This window comes from Pristis pectinata, chromosome 3, assembly GCF_009764475.1.
Source record: "Pristis pectinata isolate sPriPec2 chromosome 3, sPriPec2.1.pri, whole genome shotgun sequence".
Taxonomy (NCBI): Eukaryota; Metazoa; Chordata; class Chondrichthyes; order Rhinopristiformes; family Pristidae; genus Pristis; species Pristis pectinata.
The window spans coordinates 50,008,341-50,028,778 of record NC_067407.1 but is presented as its reverse complement, the minus strand read 5'-3'; the positions used below and the strand labels follow the sequence as shown (position 1 = coordinate 50,028,778).

At 39.2% G+C, this 20,438-nt stretch overlaps 1 protein-coding gene across 4 annotated transcripts in view; it reads left to right on the top strand.

Annotated features, from left to right (window-relative positions):
* The window catches only part of nr5a2 (nuclear receptor subfamily 5, group A, member 2), a 154,857-nt gene that overhangs the window by 9,804 nt on the left and 124,615 nt on the right, over window positions 1-20,438 (top strand). For all 4 annotated transcript variants that reach the window (XM_052011697.1, XM_052011696.1, XM_052011695.1 and 1 more), the window contains 2 exons: window positions 279-420; window positions 5,519-6,165. In XM_052011697.1, coding sequence (XP_051867657.1) covers window positions 279-420; window positions 5,519-6,165 — 789 coding nt within the window. The remainder of the gene's footprint in view (window positions 1-278; window positions 421-5,518; window positions 6,166-20,438) is intronic.

Sequence of the window (20,438 nt, the reverse complement as noted above, 5' to 3'; positions counted from 1 at the left end):
TGCGCTCTACCCAGCAGAGCGTTCGGACCGCTTCACTCATATCTTGCTAGAGATGCCATTTGCTTTATAAATCAGGCAATCTCTCTTAAATAAAACTCTTTAGGTTTGCCACGTTTAAATGACGGGGCGTCCCCCACCTCGGCACCTTGGTGAGGAGAACCCGCCGCGCTTTCAGTATTGGTGCGTGCTTTCCCGAACCAGCCGCCACGGGGATAGGATGAAACTTGCGCCTCACGGCAATGTGACTCCCTCCTTCTCTCCCTCTCGTTTCTTTCAAGGGTTTCTTCAAACGCACAGTTCAAAATAACAAAAGGTACACGTGTATAGAAAACCAGACCTGTCCGATCGACAAAACCCAGAGGAAGAGGTGTCCCTATTGCCGCTTTCAGAAATGCCTCAACGTCGGGATGAAGTTAGAAGGTAAGACCCATCAGAACCAACTAGGGGCTGCTGCCAAGCGATGGCTTCTCTAATAGGAGGAAGGGTCGGAGTTTTTTTAACCTACAGTTTAAATTATACAGCGTGGATGCATTGAACCTGAACAAATCAAAACAGAGACCGCTGTATATTCGCTTCAGTCTAACTTGCAGTAAATGCGCGTTGGTGCTTAAATTGTATTGCCAACTCAACTCTCCCCCTCCCCCCAACTACAAAACCGCTCGATTATAATTTACAGACTCCAGCCTGGAGTGAACTTGTTTTTAAGCAGAAGGGAGTCGATGTATCAGAATTACAAATGCATGGTGTTCGCTTACTTGCGCCAAAATTGAAACCTTCACAGAGAACGCCTGCCCAAAATGCGGATTATATGAATATAAATTAAATAGAGGAAGGAACGGACTACGGCTCCTTTCATTGAAATGAATAGAAGGGAACTCCGACGGACTTAGTACTTCACCTAATGTGTCGGTTGGGTTTACTGACGTTACCCAGGGACTAAAACAATACAGAAGTAACTAACCCTTTTCATTCACATTAACAAATTAGCAGGTTGCCTTTTTTTAAAAAAAGGAGAAATAACTATTAGTGCAAATTGATTGAACTGAGTTACGCAAATTAGTGACAAACGGTGGCATGTAAGTGTTGTAATCTGTAACACTTCGTAAAATTGTAGCGTTTTGTTAAAGGGTATCAGTTGAAAACTATTAATTGCAGTAAAATATTATTCATTTTAGGACTATTTTGCATCAGTTTTCAGACCCATACTCAAGCCCATCATACAATATTGTTTGCATCCTTTATAAACGGCAATATACTGTTGAAGCTGATCGTAGCTGCAAAGCACGCTGATTGCGATCTGCGCACCCCAGGTTCTGAATAGTGGCTTGCTGACTATTGTGTATCAGCCGGCTGTGTTAGCAATCAAATTGTAATTGTTTGACATTGAATACTGCACCGTTTAACCTCAAACAATACCAGAGCAAACACAGGGGAAGACATATCTAGGCGGTGACTTAGTTGATAGCATTCTGGCTTTGAGCCAGTGGTCGGGGGTTCAAGCCCAACTTCAAAGATCTGAGTACTAAAATCAAAGATTTGAGCACTAAAATCTAGAACGCCACTTCAGTGCAGTGCTGAGGAGTGATGCTTGAGGTGTAAAACCAAGGCTCCGACTACTCCAGCCGGTGAAGATAAAAGATCTCAGGGCACAAGTCAAGAAGTGAGCATGGGGAGTTATGCCCAGTGCCCTGACTGATGTTTATCCCCCCAGTTATTTGAACAGATCATCTGGTCATTGCGTGGGAGCTTGCCTTGCAAAGTTTGGCTGCAGCATTTCTGACAAAGTGATTACGCTTCAAAAAGTGCCTGGCTGGTTTTAACCTGCTTTGGGAGAGTGAACGGCACTACACAAATGCAAATAGAAAATGTTGGAAATGCTGGTCAGATCAGACTGCATCTCTGGAGAGAGAGCCAGGGCTAACTTTCAAGGCAATAACTTTACATAATTTCTGTTTCTCTCTCCGTAGAAGCTGCCTGGCAGTTCCCCTTCCAAAACTTCACACTTCCTGGTCACTATCAGTGGCCAATATCACTCCCACCACTCCACTGGGTGAGGGAGATCTGGCACCTGCCTGATCTGTTCAACCTATAAGCTATCTGTAAGCTCTATTGCTTTCATTTTGAGCATTGAGGGGTATTTTGGAAGAGTCTGTAAAGCCTTTCCCTTATCCAAAGTATGTCCAAAAAAACTGAAGGTGCAAACTCCTCACAAGAGAAAGATGATAATTGATTTTGACACAGTTATTTTTGAATAATAGACAGAAATTACAGCAATTACATTTTTAAAGTGTAACTTGGGCGTCGAAATCAGACTATGAATCTGGTGCATCAAAAATGAATTCCTTTTTTGTCAGCTCCATTAAATAGATTTTGAAAACAACTATGAGAACCACATTCAAAATCGTTACAAAACATTTATACCCTTCCTTTATCCATGTAATGCCTTGGCATTATATGTCATGCTGGGTCATTCTGTCACATCTTTTAGTTTCTTGCCACATCACTCCTGCAGGGCATGGTAATGTAGTGGTTGTTATTGGATTAACAGTTAGAGTTGTGGACCATTGATACAGGGACATGACTTTGAATCCCACCACACCAGTTGAGGAATTTAAATTCAAGCAAATACGGAATTTTAAATAAAAAATAATCTTGCTGAGAGTAATCATGAAACTATAGCATTGTCATAAAAGTCATGTGTTTCATGAATATTCCTCAGGAAAGGAAGTCCACTATTTGTACCTAGTCTGAGATGTGAACCCAGATCCACCTATGTAATTGATTCTTAATTGCTCTTCAGTTCAAGGACAACCAGGGGTGGACAATAAATATCAACATTACTTGTGATTCTACATCCAGTGAAACATTTTTTAAAAAGCCATATCAATCTCACTATTTTTTTCTGTTCCAAATCTCCACTACACCACCACCCCCCACTTCCTTCTGCCTCATTTTAACATCATACCATCTAATACAATTCCATTCCATCCTATATTATGTAGTAGGACTCTGAATTCCTCAAGTTCTCACGTGGTTATATACATTTTGCTAGTCAGTAACTCTACTGAAGAGTACAGTTTTTCTAAGGTCTCTAGTTTTGCTCAAATATACAAAGTGAGAATGTTTTCACAAACATGTTTAACATATCATTACAAGGTAATGTGAACAATTTTCAGTGCAGGGTGCATTTTTTTTATCTTTATAAATCATTTTAATTTGATCAACTTTCCTCATCTTTCTGGGCTACATTTTTGCATTATGTCCTTCTTGATTCTCATTCGTGTTCCTCTACACTTTGCTCACATAATTCTCCACAAAAATACATTAACCTACATCACTCAGGTTTAACTCCGCATTCTTCTGAACACCTCCAGTTCATTCCATATTTATATGTAGGATTTGGAATCAATATGTCAAGATATCACCTCATTTCATTCAACCTTTACAGATTTAAGGAGTTAGGAATGATACACAGAAGGATATCTGAAGTCATCAGTGTAAACATTTGCTCATCAACTTAACTGCCACTTGTACCTCAACCTGTCACAAAATTAACTGTAATTTATTGGCTCCAATGTAAAGCATTTCCCATGTTGTTTGATTGTTTAATCTCATACACAAAAGACTCAAAACCATTCCGAATAATTCTGTCGATGTACCAATTAATTGATTTTAAAAAAAACAAACAACATTTGAAGGACTATTTTAGGAGGGTTCTGTTCTTAAATCTTATATTATTTGAATTGTGTAAGGCTTAAATTACTTCACGGAACTGCCCTGTTACACAAATACATGGTCAGGATTTCAAGACAGCCTCTGAGATAGCTCCAAGTGAGCACTTCCATTTTAAAAGTGCATGCTACCCCAATTGCAGTATGTTTTTTATTCTGAAACAACAATATATTACACATTCTTTCTATGGTACATAGCAAGCTAAAAATTAATCAGTCTTGTGGTCAGCCTGAAAAAATCGCTTTAGTCTGTCCCTTTCAATAGTCATGGAAACAATTTACATTAAGATGTAACTACTGCAAGATCCTGAGCATACATGATACCAAGCTGATTTTTTAAAAGAGTACGTACTATACGTATTGGTAGTTAATAATGAATGAATGAACTATTATTGGGACACAAATGGAAACACTTGACTAGGTTTTGTAAAGCCAAGAATGTTTTCCCAAAGGAACTCACAATTAGTTACCGATCTACATTCTACCATGTAGGTTTAAATCTCAAATTGTCAGAAGTTCTTAAAATGGATACGCAAAGCCTATAATAAATTTTTAATATGGTGCTAATTCCTAAGATAAAAAAGCTCTGATTACAACCTCAGGTGTAAGTCTCAGCAGTCTCAATATGTCACATAGCTGTCAAAGGTTCCTGTTTTGCTTTGGTCACCAATAGGCTCAGTGAGAACAACTCAATAGCTGTTAGATCTGCTCATTGCTGACAGACACTACTGTGACAGAGACCATTAAAATGACTCCCAAGGCATCCGTTGAACTGGATTTGTTTTAATTATTTTTAATTCCAGAGATATTAGAATATACAACACTGACACCAGGACTCTCAATGAGCTCGTTTTTTCACATGGAAAATATTACAATGGTGCACAGCTACTGTATATTACTATTCAAGGAAAAAGGAGGAAAGCAGGCAGAAATACAAATGCCATATTGTAAGGAGCTGAAACAGAAATAAGAACAAAAAATCAAACACAAGGAATTGGAAAAAGTGACGCATTAAACAAGAGACAAATTAAAAAGTTTGAAAGGAACTCCTGATTAAGAGAAATTCAGAAGTGTGCAACCTTTTTATTTTACAGTATTTTTCTTTACCCAAGCACGGGAAATTTAAGATCACTTAAATACAGATGTAACGGTATTTTTTGTAAAGCCTGTGAATTGATTTCTAAGGAAGAAGCCCCCATCAATAAGAAGACATAACAGAGCCTGATCTTTATCATGAATGTGTTTTTAAACATATGCATAGCATATGTTAGTGCTCCCTTGTGTCACTGTCCTTTACTGCCATTATGGAACACAAAGGTTTTTTTGCCTCCATCATGATCAATACAGGGCAGAATAGGGGGACATTTTCATACATGTAGACGCACCTATGCACAATCACATGGGTGTGTCTGATTTATTGGCTTGAAATGCTTTCTTCCATTAGATAAATGCAAACTCTCCTGAAGCATAGTCTAAAGCACAGATTTTCTATGGAATAAGGATTTCTCTTTCAATTAAAATAATGATCGGCCTGTTACTGGTAAGATGCCATTCCAGCCAGAAAGGATTAAGTTCACATTCTTTAAATTTTGGAATGCACAAACTGTAGCCTGTAACAAATGTTCTTGAATTTACCAGGTTTTTAAGTGTACAATACTTACTTCCTTATTTCTTTATTATTTTACAGTAATAATGTCTGAGAAACAATTCAAAACGCTTACAGATCTTGTATTGTTTTATCATCACTCAATAGATTGATTTTTCTTCATAAACTATGTATTTCACAGCTGTAAGAGCTGATCGTATGCGAGGAGGTCGAAACAAGTTTGGGCCAATGTACAAGAGGGACAGGGCTCTGAAACAGCAGAAGAAAGCTCTGATTAGAGCAAATGGACTTAAACTAGAAGCCATGACTCAGGTGATGCAAACAATGCCGACAGACCTGACAATATCTTCTGCTATCCAGAACATCCATTCAGCCTCAAAAGGCCTACCTCTAAACCATCCTGCCTTGCCACCAACAGACTATGACCGAAGCCCATTTGTCACATCTCCAATTAGCATGGCAATGCCAACACATGGCAGTCTGCAAAGCTATCAGACCTATAGTCCTTATCCAAGTCGTACTATCAAGTCAGAATACCCTGACCCTTATACTAGCTCGCCAGAATCTCTAATGGGCTACTCTTATATGGACACCTACCCGTCCAGCTCTCCATCCAGTATCCCACATCTTATAGTGGAACTCTTGAAGTGTGAACCAGATGAACCGCAAGTGCAGGCGAAGATCCTGGCCTACCTGCAGCAAGAACAGGCCAGCAGGGGAAAACATGAAAAGCTCAACACTTTCGGGCTTATGTGCAAGATGGCAGATCAAACCCTGTTCTCCATTGTTGAGTGGGCCCGAAGCAGCATATTCTTCAGAGAACTTAAGGTATGACAATAATTTTGTATTGTAATTGTATGTCAGTGCAACTGAGAGTAATAGCAGATTGAGGCAGCTATGATATATTAACAGTGCACCATCCGCATTTTGATCAGGCAAGTTTCTATATCCGAGAAAGCCACTGGAGTAGATTTCCATCTGTGCCATCTGGGTATAAATTATGACCTTGGGCATGATGCTGCATGGGAAATCAGGACTCTGCACCCATGTAAATGAATGGAACAAAAATCAAATGGGATCAAAATATCAACAGTACACTTTCAATAAATCACATCTACCTAAATCCTACAACACTAGTGTCCCACTCTGGGATTTATATCAATACATGAGGTATCTGGAATATCTTCAACATGGAACTAATTTTAGCAATGGTATAGGGATCAATCTAAATTTGTTTTCCCTGGCTTGCAGTCATATCTACTTTTTACTATGATCATCAAGTGAGAAAAATGTAAACATTCTAGATTTTACATATTTTCCTCTGTCAGATTCAGTTCATAATAAAATGGAATTTACTTAAGTTAACTATTAAAAATCCATCCCTTCAAAGGGCACAAACAAAATTAGGAGTCAATTCACCACCGAAAATCAAAGTTTTTAAAAATAATGAACATAGATTTTATTTGTATGAAGAAAATGTTTTCAAATTAGGGTGTGCATTTGAAAAAAAATTCTGAAATTTCTGGCTGTATATTTTGAAGGCAATTTTTCATGAGGGTTTTCATTTGTGTAGTCCAGAAAAGTTCTCAGTCCTAGCCATTTTATATTACTCATGACTTAAGAAAAAAAAACTTGTAAAAACTGCCATTCCGATATCTTCTCATTCTTGTGCAGAATTGTAGTGCATGAGCAAGTCATTGTGTGTGTGGTCAACAATGCATTTAGGAAGCCTTGGAAGTTGTGATCTTTCACTTATTCATTGGCCATGACTCAGATATAACTACAAAAGGAAATCTTCCTGGTTGGCTGCAAAAAGTTGACACTGGGTCTTTAGATCAAGATTGCAACATTAAAATAGCAGTCACAAATGATCAGACTTACTGGAAAGATTGGTTGTGGATCCTTTTCAAAATAGTGTGCACTTAAACAATGTACAAAGAGTGTGTGTGTATATGTAAGTAAAACTTGAAATTTTTAGTTTCTACTTTTTGGTCCAGTTTGGGGTGGAGGTCTTTATTTTATTATTATCTTAGGTAAAATTTGGTTGTTAAAAGAATTTGGCAACTGCTTCAATTATGATAAATTGCAACTAAATTAGTAATGGCACTAAATAATACCTGCATGTCCAAAGTCATCCATTGCCACTGTATTATTACTAACCAGGTTTTTTAATACAGAATTACCCAAGTCAGGTCTGAGACTAACCTACTTTATGTCCACAAACAAATGTAATTGGTCTATAGTCTATGGACATTATCGCATCATAAAAACATTGACAACACAGGGATTTATCATTGTAAATAGCAAGAAACAAATTTTATAAGTGGGATTTCCAGAGTGCTTTTTCAGTAAATGTCAATAAAAATCTAAAACTTCAAGCCCTACATGTATGTTAGTCATTTAAACCTTTTATTAAACCTTCTAGTGGCTAATCTCTTGGGGGAAGTTTTGACTTTCTCTTACAAAATAACACAGGTGATAAGATACAGGCAACCTGCATTTACATCACTGTTAGTTTTTATTTTCATTGGTTTCAAAAGAAAACAGGCTATTGAATCAGTATCACCCATTTTAAGGGTGGGAGGCAGCATAAAGGAAATTACAGACCTATTAGTCTGACGTCGGTGGTTGGAAAGTTATTGGAATCGATCCTCAAGGATGAGGTTATGGAATACCTAGAGGTGCAAGGCAAGATAGGTCCAAGCCAGCATGGTTTTGTGAAGGGAAGATCCTGCCTGACCAACCTGTTGGAGTTTTTTGAGGAAATCTCAGGTCGGGTGGATAAGGGAGAGGCTGTGGATGTTGTGTATTTAAATTTTCAAAAGGCCTTCGACAATGTGCCGCACAAGAGGCTGATTAATAAGATGAGAGCTCATGGAATTACAGGAAGGATATTAGAATGGGTGGAGCATTGGCTGATAGGCAGAAAGCAAAGGGTGGGAATAAAGGGATCCTGTTCTGGTTGGCTGCCGGTTACCAGTGGTGTTCCGCAAGGGTTGGTGTTGGGGCCACTTCTTTTTACATTGTACATCGATGGTTTAGATTATGGAGTAAATGGTTTTGTGGCTAAGTTTGCAGATGACACCAAGATAGGCGGAGGAGTAGGGAGTATTGAAGAAACAGGAAAGTTGCAGAGAGACTTAGATAGTTTAGGAGCATGGGTAAAGAAATGGCAGATGAGATTCAGTGTTGAGAAATGTGCGGTTGTACGCTTTGGTAGAAGAAATAAACGGGCAGATTATTATCTAGATGGGGAGAAAATTCAAAGTACAGAAGTGCAAAGGGACTTGAGGGTCCTCATGCAGGATACCCTAAAGGTTAACCACCAGGTTGGATCGGCAGTAAAAAAAAAGCGAATGCTATGTTGGCATTCATTTCAAGAGGTATAATGTATAAAAGGAGGGAATTGTTGATGAAGCTCTATGGGGCACTGGTGAGACCTCATTTGGAATACTGTGTGCAGTTTTGGGCCCATTATCTTAGGAAAGATGTACTGATGTTGGAGAGGGTTCAGAGGATGACTCTCGGAATGAAAGGGCTTACATACAATGAGCGTTTGTCGGCTCTTGGACTGTAGTCACTGGAGTACAGAAGAATGAGAGGGGACCTCAGAAACATTTCAAATGTTGAAAGTACTGGACAGAGTAGATGTGGCTAAGCTGTTTCCCTTGGTGGGTGAGTCCAGGACTAGAGGGCACAGTCTTAGAATTAGAGGGTACCTGTTTAGAACAGAAATGAGGAGAAATTTCTTTAGCCAGAGGGTAGTGAAATTATGGAATTCTTTGCCACATACAGCTGTGGAGGCCCAATCCTTGCAGGTGTTTAAGGAGGAGATTGATAGGTATCTAATTTGTCAAGGTATCGAGGGATATGGGGATAAGGCCGGAAACTGGGGCTAGATAGGAATAGTTTAGTTTAACTCATGGAGCAGACTCGATGGGCCGAATGGCCTACTTCTGCTCCTTTGTCTTGTGATCTTGTGATTCTGGTCTATGTATAACAACAGAGCACATAAGGAAAATATAATAGCAGGCATCAGGTGTCTTCTGGTGATTGAGAATCTGGTAATTCCTGATTACACCAGGTTTTAGGCATTTTTCTTGTTTTCAATGAGAGGTTTATAGATCAAAGCAATTTTTAAAAGTTGTTTCCTGTTGAACAATCTAAAGTTGTTGGCCATGACTCAGAGGGTCACATCCTCACCTTAGAGTCAGCAGCCCATGGGGTCAACTTCTGCTGTGGGATCTCGAACACAAACTGTTTGGCTGGAACTTCAAAGCAACATAGACGAGTGCAGCACTGTCTATGGTTTTGTCTTTTAGAACATCAGAAGTCCCTTCTCCTTGTTGTACCAAGATTTCACTCTTTAAATTCTTGACAATTGTAGGTACTGTTTGCCTGCTCTGTAGACCTGATACCCAACTGTCCTTGTGAGCCCCGCACTGATGAAATATCTTACTTAAAATCTAGTCTCTGACCATGAGTAGCAGGAAAATTGTTACTAGATCATGCGACAATTGCAGGTCGGCCTTTCAATGGAAGATCATCCCTCAGTTATCCAAGTTAGTTTAACATCTGCATTGTTTCCCTCACAGCAGATAATGAAAAGCCAAAATTCTCATTTCCCACTTGCACCGGCAATTAAAATATGAATCATAATCCACATTAAAGCCTGAAAGTAATGGGCCAACATGCACAATTCATAACCAGAGAATTCGAAGGCAACAAAGTCAACTTCAGCATCCTGCTTACATCAGGCAACGTGGAGCAATTGTTCCAATATCCCAATCAATTCTCATTGCTGACCCACATTAGAGTGGACCAGGCAAGATGCCAGAGCTAGTTGTGTTACTCATGGACAGCTCATCGTTTGGGAAGGAAGGAAATCTGGCTAGGAGTAAACTCACACGCACCTTTAGCGGCATAGTAAAGAGAATGGGTGAAAAAAGGCAAAAAGGCCAGCAAGAGAATAGCAGACTGCAATGGAAAGGTTAACGGAAGTCCGTAGGACTCAAAAGGTACAAAATGCATGGACAAAAGAATCATTTTCAGATGCACTCCAACTTAGTGCACCTGAAGCTTGCCTAATATGCAAGTGGCCGCATTTCAAGCTGCGCTACCCAAGTTTAGCAGCAAGTCAAGGAAGGAATGGCAGCAACGCTGACAGAAGAGCTCCTTGGGCCCCCCAGTTGAATCAACTGAGATCTTTTGTGAATATGTTAAGTAGGGTCTCACCTGTTTCCAGCTGTTTTTCATTTGTCTAAATTAATAAATCCAGCAGTTGGTTAAATTTTTTTGTTGATTCTGCCTTCAATATCCATAAACAAGCAAGAGCATGCTAAAAATCAGACTTCTCCCTCCATATCTGGCTGCTCGATTACTCATCCACTTACCAGTGAGATGGCTGGCTACTTAGCAAGTGAAGTGTAAAAAAACTACCTATGTGCAAGATATTATCAATACCAATATTTCTCTGTTGTCAAGCAACCTGTAATTTTCGGGTAGTAACTGACTCCAGCCTGCCAAAGAAAGACAATTAAAAGTTTATTATGGATGCTGTATAAGCACAGTGCATGAGTACTCTGGCATACTTTTAGTCGTTGTGTGTTAAAGGAATACTAACCTCATCTTCTACATTAGAGATTTTCCATATTGACATGATTTCATCAAATTGAGAATCAGGATTTAATTCTGTTTAGTAGGTAGGTTAAAAAATTGGCACCAAAGAATTTACTTCTGGACATGATCAGAAACCTTTCCCTGTAGCTCAAAGAACAAGGACAGTCCTATCTTACTGTTTAAAAAAAAGTTTGAGCCTATATTCTTGCAGCATTCCTGCTCTTGTGAAGACTCTGCAACTCCCCAATTGAAAGGCCACACTCCAGCTCCTGTAGGGTGTTTCTGTTAAGCAGTCTATGTTCTAAACAGTTTAGAGGAATACAAGAATACTGACTCAGACTTTGCTTCACTCTTAAAACGGGACTGCTTGTGTACAGTATGGCATGCACAGTTTGAATCCCCATGCATACTACAGCATGTGATTTCAAAGCTGGATATTGCCGTTTGTTTCTCACTCCTTTTATTTGAGCATCAGAAGCCAGTCTTTCAGACACTGAAACAATGGGCTGGACTTGCTTCCAGCACTCATCATTAACATAGGTACCAATCGTTGTGGATTCCCCTATATTTACTTGCTCGTAAGTGCCATCCCAAACCTCAGTGGCGAGATCTTGCGCGGCAACAGGGCCTTGCATGACATAATATGATCACATATGCAACCCTGAACAAGCCCACCCACAAAATAACTGAGAAGACTTTGACAGCTGGCAAAGTCATGTCCTCGAGCTTTGCTGGCTGTCAAAGGGATGAAAAGCTCTGAATATTCCTGAACGATTACAATCAAGTAGACAATTAAACAATTATTTAAATAGCAAAGGAAAATTAAATCACTTAAACAGTTAAAATAAATAAATATTTTGATAGATTTTTGACTTAGAATGATCCTTCTTCTCCTTCTGAGCAATGAGTAGACTCGCTCTTCCATTGCCAGATCTAGCTTGGTTCATCAGGGAGATTTCCTAGAGTAACTACCGGGGAATTCAGCAAATTCATTCACCAAATTCAGCATTGGAGGACAATAGGGAAATCACGGGCATAGGATTGACAGAAAGTTTGTGACTTCCATATTTGCTCCGGAGCCACAGACTCCCTGATAGATATGGGATGATAAATGCTGGTAGTTTGGTATGTTTCAGAAGCAGCTTGCCTCTCCATGTCGTTAAAAAAAGCATTCCTAACAAGTGAAGGTCTCCAATCTCCATCTGTCATCTTAAAGTCTTTGTGTTGGATTACATAAAGCGAGTGATAGTGAATTGGCAGACCCTTTAACATCCCACCATTTTTGTTATTGTTCACCTCGATGGAAATAAAAAATCGGGAGTGATGCAGCACGAGCTGGTGATTACCCTGTTGGACAAAGCCAAAATCTACCTCTTATAGTTTGTAAGATAGTCCAAGATATCATTTGACAGTGAGAGTCTTTGGTAATGGAAATTGTTGTAATGGCCATGTTCTGGTCCTGTTGGCTGGTTCATGTGAAGAGGTCTCTACAGTAGCCAGATCAGAAAGGAGCCCTGAACATTAAATCAGATTTTGTCTCACCGTAAAATTTGACAGAAAACTCCTAGGCTTCTCCTTTTTCAAACCAAAGGAAACCTCTTGGTCATGAAGGCAATTTTGTACTAAGCATGGGGCAGTTGTACTTTCATGGCAGCTAAACAGTATCAGTCAGCAACCAAATGCCATTTGTTCCTTGCTCCCCTCAGATGAATTGTTTTGGTACAATTGTTGCTTTAATGTTGCTTCCTTTTCTGATGCAGTACATGATCCCAGGTCTCTGATTGGTGTGACACAGAATAACAAAGAACGCGTGCATTTTATATTAAGTATTAATAGATGGGAATTGTCAATGAAAGGTTTATTAGAACTGTAGCAAGCCTTTGATACTTTGTTAATTTAACACCATCAGTGATAGAGATTTGTAGTTTAGTTACTGATCGCAGTTCCTGCTCCCTCTTTCCTGCCGGGCTTCCCTGGTCCAGTCTCAACTCAGTTTAACTGCAATCAGTGGACATACTCAACATTTTCAGAAATGCAGATGTTGAATCTGTTCCCTTTCATTACCTTCATGCGCTCAGTTGGAAGCAGCTGTAATCAACTGAAATCCAGTGAGCCTCTTCTGGTTTTTACAGTGTAGTTTGGGTTAACTAATGGCTAAGAGGGTTGCTGTCGACGCAGAACTCTTTGTTGAGGTGACATGGAGTGTTAGGATAAAACAAGTTCCTGCCACTGTTAGCAGGAATTCCCAGAGGATGGAAGTGGGAGGGATTGGGAAGAATGAATTACAGTAGCACACTTACTTGTGACCAAAATAAGCAAAGCACCGGCAGAGACTCGGGCACATGTTGCAGGTCTCAGGTTAATTCAGCTGCTAAAACCTTCGCTTCTGAATCAGGGGTTGGCAGTTTAATGACCTATTCCAAAATTTTGTGTGCAGCCTAGGTGTAAGAATGATGTGTTGTGGAAGATGTCACCCTGCAGATGATTTGCTAAGCCAAGGTCCCATCCATTTGTTTGGGCAGAAGTTAAAATCAAATGGCAGAACTTCAGCAGGTTATTCATCTCTTATTTGAGGGATCTGGATCCACATAAATTGGCTGCTATTTAATCCTGTCCACCTTCTTCCAGATCATTATTCTTTGTGTTAATTACAGTCTAATAATCAAATTACCATTGTAGCCCCAGCTAGATTTAACATGAATTTGTTGAAGTGTCTACATTTCCAAAGAGGTCCCATCAGTTCAGCTTTAGAGTTATCCCTTGAGGTATTTTAATTTATTTGACCTTTGAGTCAAGTGGTACAATGCAGGTTAAAGCACCTCATGTAGTACAGCCATATTATTTAATTCCCAGTCTTGGCTGTATGAGTGTGGCAAAATGTTAAGTGATAGCACATGATATTCTTTCACGTAAGTATTGGAGATTGTGGAGACAGTCATCCTAGGCTTCTCTGAAGCATCCACTTGTAGCCATTTGCTCCGTAACAATCATAAATATCTATTCATGAGGAATTGACATGACTTTCAGTTATCACTTGTTGTGGTGGAATGAGGCAAAGAGAGAGTTGCTACTAAACAAACAGACACATTTGGCCATGGAATACAAATGAATGAGATAGTAGACCTCTTGTCTGTTACTTAAGCAGGGGCAGGGTAAATAATTTCATAGTTTCTATATTTTTAATAGCATATTTTAACTAAAGTCCCGATCAAAAATTAATATTGTTGAAGACTTGATGTAAAGCAACTTTGCCCGATGTCTGTTTCTGTGAAATATTGAGTTAAACACAGCAATATATGGAAATAGATTTCCTGATGAAATTAGGTGCATCCCACATTCCTTTCTATACCACGAGTGATCTCATTAAAGTTCTCCACCCTGCCTCTGCCCCACCGACAACCATGAAGAGCTTTTGGATCTCTTCAGTACTAAGATTGAGACCTTCTATCAGTTTCTTAATACTTTTTGTCCTCTCTGCAACCTTTGACAAAGTTGATCACAGCATCCTCCTCCAGCATCCTACCACCCCTTGTCCTCCTGTTCCAATTCAATAACCAGGAAATCTCTCTGTGCCTTTACCTTTGGAGTACCCAAAGGATCCCTCCTTGGCTTACTCTTGTTTTTAATCTGCATGCTGATCTCAGCATTATTACCCGAAAAGAATACCGTGTGCTTTGACATGTACGCAGATGACACCCAGGATCACCACACCATAATCTCTCCAGATTGCTGCAGAGACTGCATTTTCAAATTATTTATCATTCCCTTCCTAATGTCTTCATGTCCTGTCTTTTCTTGCTTTAGGCACTCCTTAGGTCTTTCTCTTTGATCAAGTTCTAATATCTGCCTAATAACTTCTGTTTGGCTCATGGTCAAATTTTATTTGACTATGCTTTTGAGTAATCTTGAGGTGCTTACTATCTAAATGCTAGTTCCTTCTTATTGTTGTTGTCTGATATTAGTTCTGAGGGAACCAACATTTCCTCCAATTAAGCATTGGAAGTTGATTTTGCTCCATCACTAATTTCTCTTCCCTACCCGCCCCCCCACCATGAATTCCATCCAGTACCCTGTTTACAGTTTCAGAAAGTTCCCAACCTCTGCATCCTATTTGACCCAAAGCTTTATCCCCTCCATCTCAAAGCATGTCCATATACACTCATCTTTGGCTCTGCTTTACTGCTTATCTGCTGCTGATGAAATCCTCATCCAGGCCACTCATTTACCGCCCTTCACAAACTGCCTAATCTGTCCCAAGCCCTGCCTAATCTGTCCCAATGCACCAAATGGCCCACAGGGCTCATGATATGGCGGCATTGCATGAGTTTGCACAGGACAGTGAGGGAGGATGTGGAGTTTCATGTGTTATGACAGAAGCAGCAGTTTTGTTCTTCAAGAAAACCTGCTTCAACAATTCATGATGTTGAGGTATTGGTAACAAATTTAAATTTATGTTCATTCTTTTCAAATGCTATGATTCTTGCACTGCATGCAAGGAACTGAAAAGGAGTATAAAAATATAATTTATTTGGCTTTGAGTTGTATGACAAAATAATGCAGCATGTTGAAGTTGATCCCCTATCTGGTCACCGCACAGCTTAGGGGACGATTTTGTTAAATTACCAGCACTCGGATTCAATGCCGCTCAGACTTGGCACCATCCTCCCTACCAGAATTTTTCTGACATTTGGGTTGGATATTAAATCTGCTTACGCAAATCATTTGAAACATTTTCTACTTTGAAACATTTTTACCATCTATAATTTTTGCAGGACTGAATCGAACAACTTTTTAAAAACAAAATTGTATGACGAGTTTGTGGAAGTATGAACTGATAATATTGCACTGAGGGAAACCAGGTACTTAGCACCTGAGTGATTGGAGAAAGCAACTGCATATCTGCTTCAAAAATCCAGTTGAGAGACTGTAGTGTTAACAATGCATGAACTGAAAAGAAGTCCAAATTAAAATGGATGAATTCAATGTCAAATCAAATATAAAAGGGGAAGAAAGGTAGAATTAAAAACAAAGAAAAGAGGTGGCAGGAAGAATCTTGTTTTATTTTATTTAAGTTTTTTTAAATCCCCAAGAATTCAAATCTGAAGGAATGCAGTAGTTAATTTTTAGTACCACAGTGGTTGTCTGGAAGTAATAAACACTAATTTCATTGTTAAAAGTGTACTCAGGCTAAAATGGATTAGACAATTTTCAGTAGTGAGTTGAGCTCATATTAGTGTGTAGATAGTGCATCTTCACTACAATTGATTCACTTCTTTAGAGAGGCAGAAAGCAAGATGCCATTTTCTCAAAAATAATGGCTTCTGAGACAGTAAATTTTGGATTTCCGCATTAAACCACACATTTGTCCTCCTCTGAAATTGCTGCAGGATTTGAGCATAAATACTGCCAAATGCCATTAGGCTCACTGCTATTTTGACAAGAAGTTATGTCTCATTAAATTTATGGTGCATTTCGTGCACTCCCTATTTGGGCATTGCACTGTCTTACCTGCAACCAGGCATGTCCACCATGAGGGAGAGCTTCACAATCTCCAGAACTGCCAGATTCACACACTTTATTATCACTAATGCTATTTCTGAGGGATATTTGCCTTATCTTGACCTGCCATTGTCAAAGCCACAATAGATCTACTGCGTCCTCTTGTTTTCCACCTTGCTACCATTATTACAGTACAAGAATGCCGAGTTGAACCGTGTAGTTCTAGTTATTCTTACATAGCTCTATGATAACCTATAATCTATAAAATAGATAGCCTTACAGCTTACACTACTTTACATTCACCAATATTATAGGGGAAGTGTTATAAAATATGTTGAGTACCTAGGCCAGTGACAACTCAATTGGGTCACAGATAATTAATAGGTTTTCTTACATTGGACATCAGGAAAATACAGCATTATTTATGGTCTCATTGCTATTAGTGACACAGCTTTCTTATGCCCTAGATCTCACTTTGGAAACCATTCCATGTACCTACCCACCTCCATTCCTTCCTTTGAAAGCCTTTCTGCTGCTCAGTAATTGGTCACATCTGGCTCGTAGATATTGATCCAAATTCATTTTAACTTTCAGTAATAATTGGAATTTGCCATCATAACTTGACGTTTAAAACCTGACTTCAGACTTAGCATATGTGCTGCTGCATTCCTGTGAACCACATAGTAATGTTTCTGTATTGAGGGTCTAATGTAAATACAAGTTGTTGGAGCCTTAAATCTATTTGGCAGTTCTTACCCTTGATTTTCAGGAAGGGAAAATAACCCTGTTTTACCAAAAGTATATATGGGTGAAACCTTGTAAAAATCTACATATTAAAATTAAGTCAAATCTTGAACTGTGAAAACATCCTGGACATTGTGTTTGTGTTTCTCCATTGAACAAAATTTAACTTCTTGTAAATTCATACGTAAAGGAAGATATTTTATAAAAAAAAGTGAGAAGGTGCCAGCTGGCTGGTTCTAGAATCCAGTGATGTGCCCAAAGCTCTTCTGTATGCTGATTGTTTCCTGAACTGAATGGCTTTCTGGGAGTCTGGCTAAAACCATTCTGTTCCTTGGATACAAACCAACAAAGTAGAAATAGCCATGCAGTTAAGCTATAACTGTTACACTTAATTGCATTCGTTGCACATTATTTACGGAAGCTCTCAATGGTTGCTCCTTAGTTCATCTAACCGGAATTCTAAGTACCACATTCTATGTAAAACTAGACAGATAAAGAGAATTTATAATTTCCCCTTCTGTTAAAGCATCTCAGGATGTGTAAATGCACACACTGTGTGCTTCCTGCACTTTTGTTGCAATGTGACAGTACTGTGGCACTAGGGAATCGTAGAAAATTTATGACTCAGAAAGGGGGCTTCAGCCCATTGTGTCTGTGCTGGTCAAAAAGGTCTCACCTTTCTGCGCCAGGTCCATAGCCCTCCAGGTCAGGGCTCTTCAGGTATCCCTTTGTACTGTTTAAATGTGGTGAACCTTTCAACTTCTACCATCCTTTCAGGCAATGAGTTCCAGATCTCTACCACCCTCTGAGTAAACAAAAAAATCCTCATCTCCCCATTTATCCTTCTACGAATTACTTTCTGTCATATTTGGTGGTGACTGATGTCATCAGAACTAATTGTCTTCCTGTAACGTACTGGTAGTTTCTGCCGGCTTGGACCAACACTAAGTGGGTGGTCAGCTAAACCACTTTTAAAAATTAGAATTGAATCCTTCAAAGTGGAAAAATTACAAGGGGTTTTCATTTTGCAAATAGGAGAAACAGTTGCCAGTTACAGAGGGGTCAGTGACCAAAGAACACAGATTTTCAGATCATTGATAAAAGATCCAAAGGGGAATGAGACATTTTTCTTACACAGTGGTTTGGAATGGACTGCTAGCAATTTTGGTGGAAGAAGGTTCAATATTAACTTTTCAAAGGAAATTGGATAAATTCTTGATCAAGAACTGAAATTGAGCACAGCAAATAAAGGTCAGGGGAATGGGCTAAATGAGTACACCCTTCAAACACCCAGCACAGGTACAAAAGAGTGAAGGACCTTCTCCTATAAAGCTGAAAGTCTTGTGGAGCAATTGCAGCTGTTAATGTTTAATATCATTAGGACTGTTTGACATGCATAATTCTATCCCATGCTATACCTAGTCATATCCCTACAATATTTCTTAATTCTGTAAGTTCTTTGTTCTGAGCTTGCACAACAGTGTACTTTGGTTTCTTTTAATATTAGTTGTCTTACTGCTGCACAGGAACATCGGTCTCTTTCATTATCTTTGCTGGACTACAGAAAAAGGGTGATTGCACAAGAAGCGCTGTCTTTACCACCAGTGCCCAACACCCTCCCCCTCCCCCCACCCCACCCCACACCATTCCTTCCACCTCCCCTACATACCAACAGACCATAGTAAACAGTCATACTGTTCTGCTCACCTCGGCAGGTATTGTCAGATGTGACCTCGGAAAAGAAAGAAATGGAAACAGATAAATTATTGCAATCACCTCCTGGCAAGAGCTGGACTGTTTTCAGCTCTTGGGTTGTTCTCGTCTGCAATCGATCTTCCTCATTTGAAAACAGCCGCTTTTCCCAGAACACCATAGTAACACTATATTCCCAGCACAGATGTTTCTGATTGAATTGTAGATGGTTCAGCTGGAGTTTGGAATGATATTTACTTTTCTTTTGTAGACACTTGACTTGCAGGCCTGCTAGCTTGGATGTTTCCGTTCCTGTCTCCTACAGAGGTTAACGTGAAGTTAATGTATTTGTCAGCTGCCTTCAAGCTTGCAGATATTGATCCGAATTCATTTTAACTTTCAGCAATATTTGGAATTGGTTACCTTAACTAAAAGGATAAAGCAGGGTTTTGGGGGAAGGTGGAAGTGCTTTGTTACTAAAGAGGTTTTCCCTGAGCATGTGTGATTTCTGATAGGTTAACATAACAGAGAGGTGGTCTAATCTCCTTCTCTGATCAAGCAATTTAGCAGACAGCTTATTGATATTATTGCCAATTGGCATATTTTAGCTGTTCAATCTGTGCTTATTATCCACATCCAGACCTATTTTGTAATCATTACAGTACGTTGATATTTTCTTGAGCATAATTCATTTGGCACCATAATTTTGTCATAATTTTCTTCTAAAAATTGTCTCAATTTTAGTTTTTTTTATCAGTACCTCCATTCACAGCTAATCCCCTCTTACCCCGTGCTTCTTTTTTCTCCCCATCCTCACCCACCACCCTCACAATATTCCTCTAATCAGTGGCAGTGATTTCTCTGACTCCAGCATTGTTGTGGTACTTTAGATAGAGGAAGGTTATTTCATTGATGAAATGCATCCTTCTTGTCTGCCCTTCTTTCCAGCTTCAACATGTTGGTGCTCAACCTTTTGGGGAGATCCTTGGCACAATTATTTTAATCTAGAATCTGAATTTGGATTACCACAAGAGCTTCTGCTGCTCCATTGGAATAACTAATAAACTGTGATGCGACCATTTTGGCTCTTTAGGCTTACATATTCTGGTTTCATGATTGTTGAGAGGAAGTTATAATGAGCAAGAGGCATTATAAATTAGTCGTATCTTAATTTTCCAATGATAGGTACACACCATTCACCACTAAACATTTTCAAAGGCAGTTATGATGATTGCCTTGATTAACAATTGACATTTGTTAGACATGAGTTAATTGCTTTCTACTTTTGAGTTTCGGATTGGACCGTATAAACTCACCCATTCTCATAAATCGTGCATTTATACAAGTGGTAAATATTGCATCAATTAGTGGCCAGAGTCGTTAACACTGGAGCAATCTTTATTTTTTTAATAAAAAGGATCCCTATTTACATTTTATCAGAACGCATATGCTTCTGGATTCTCTTTTTTCAATTGCTTATCTACAGTTGGAACTGAATTTAGTTTTGTTTGTGTGTTGCCTTCAGGATTAGAAAATAGTCAGCCCTG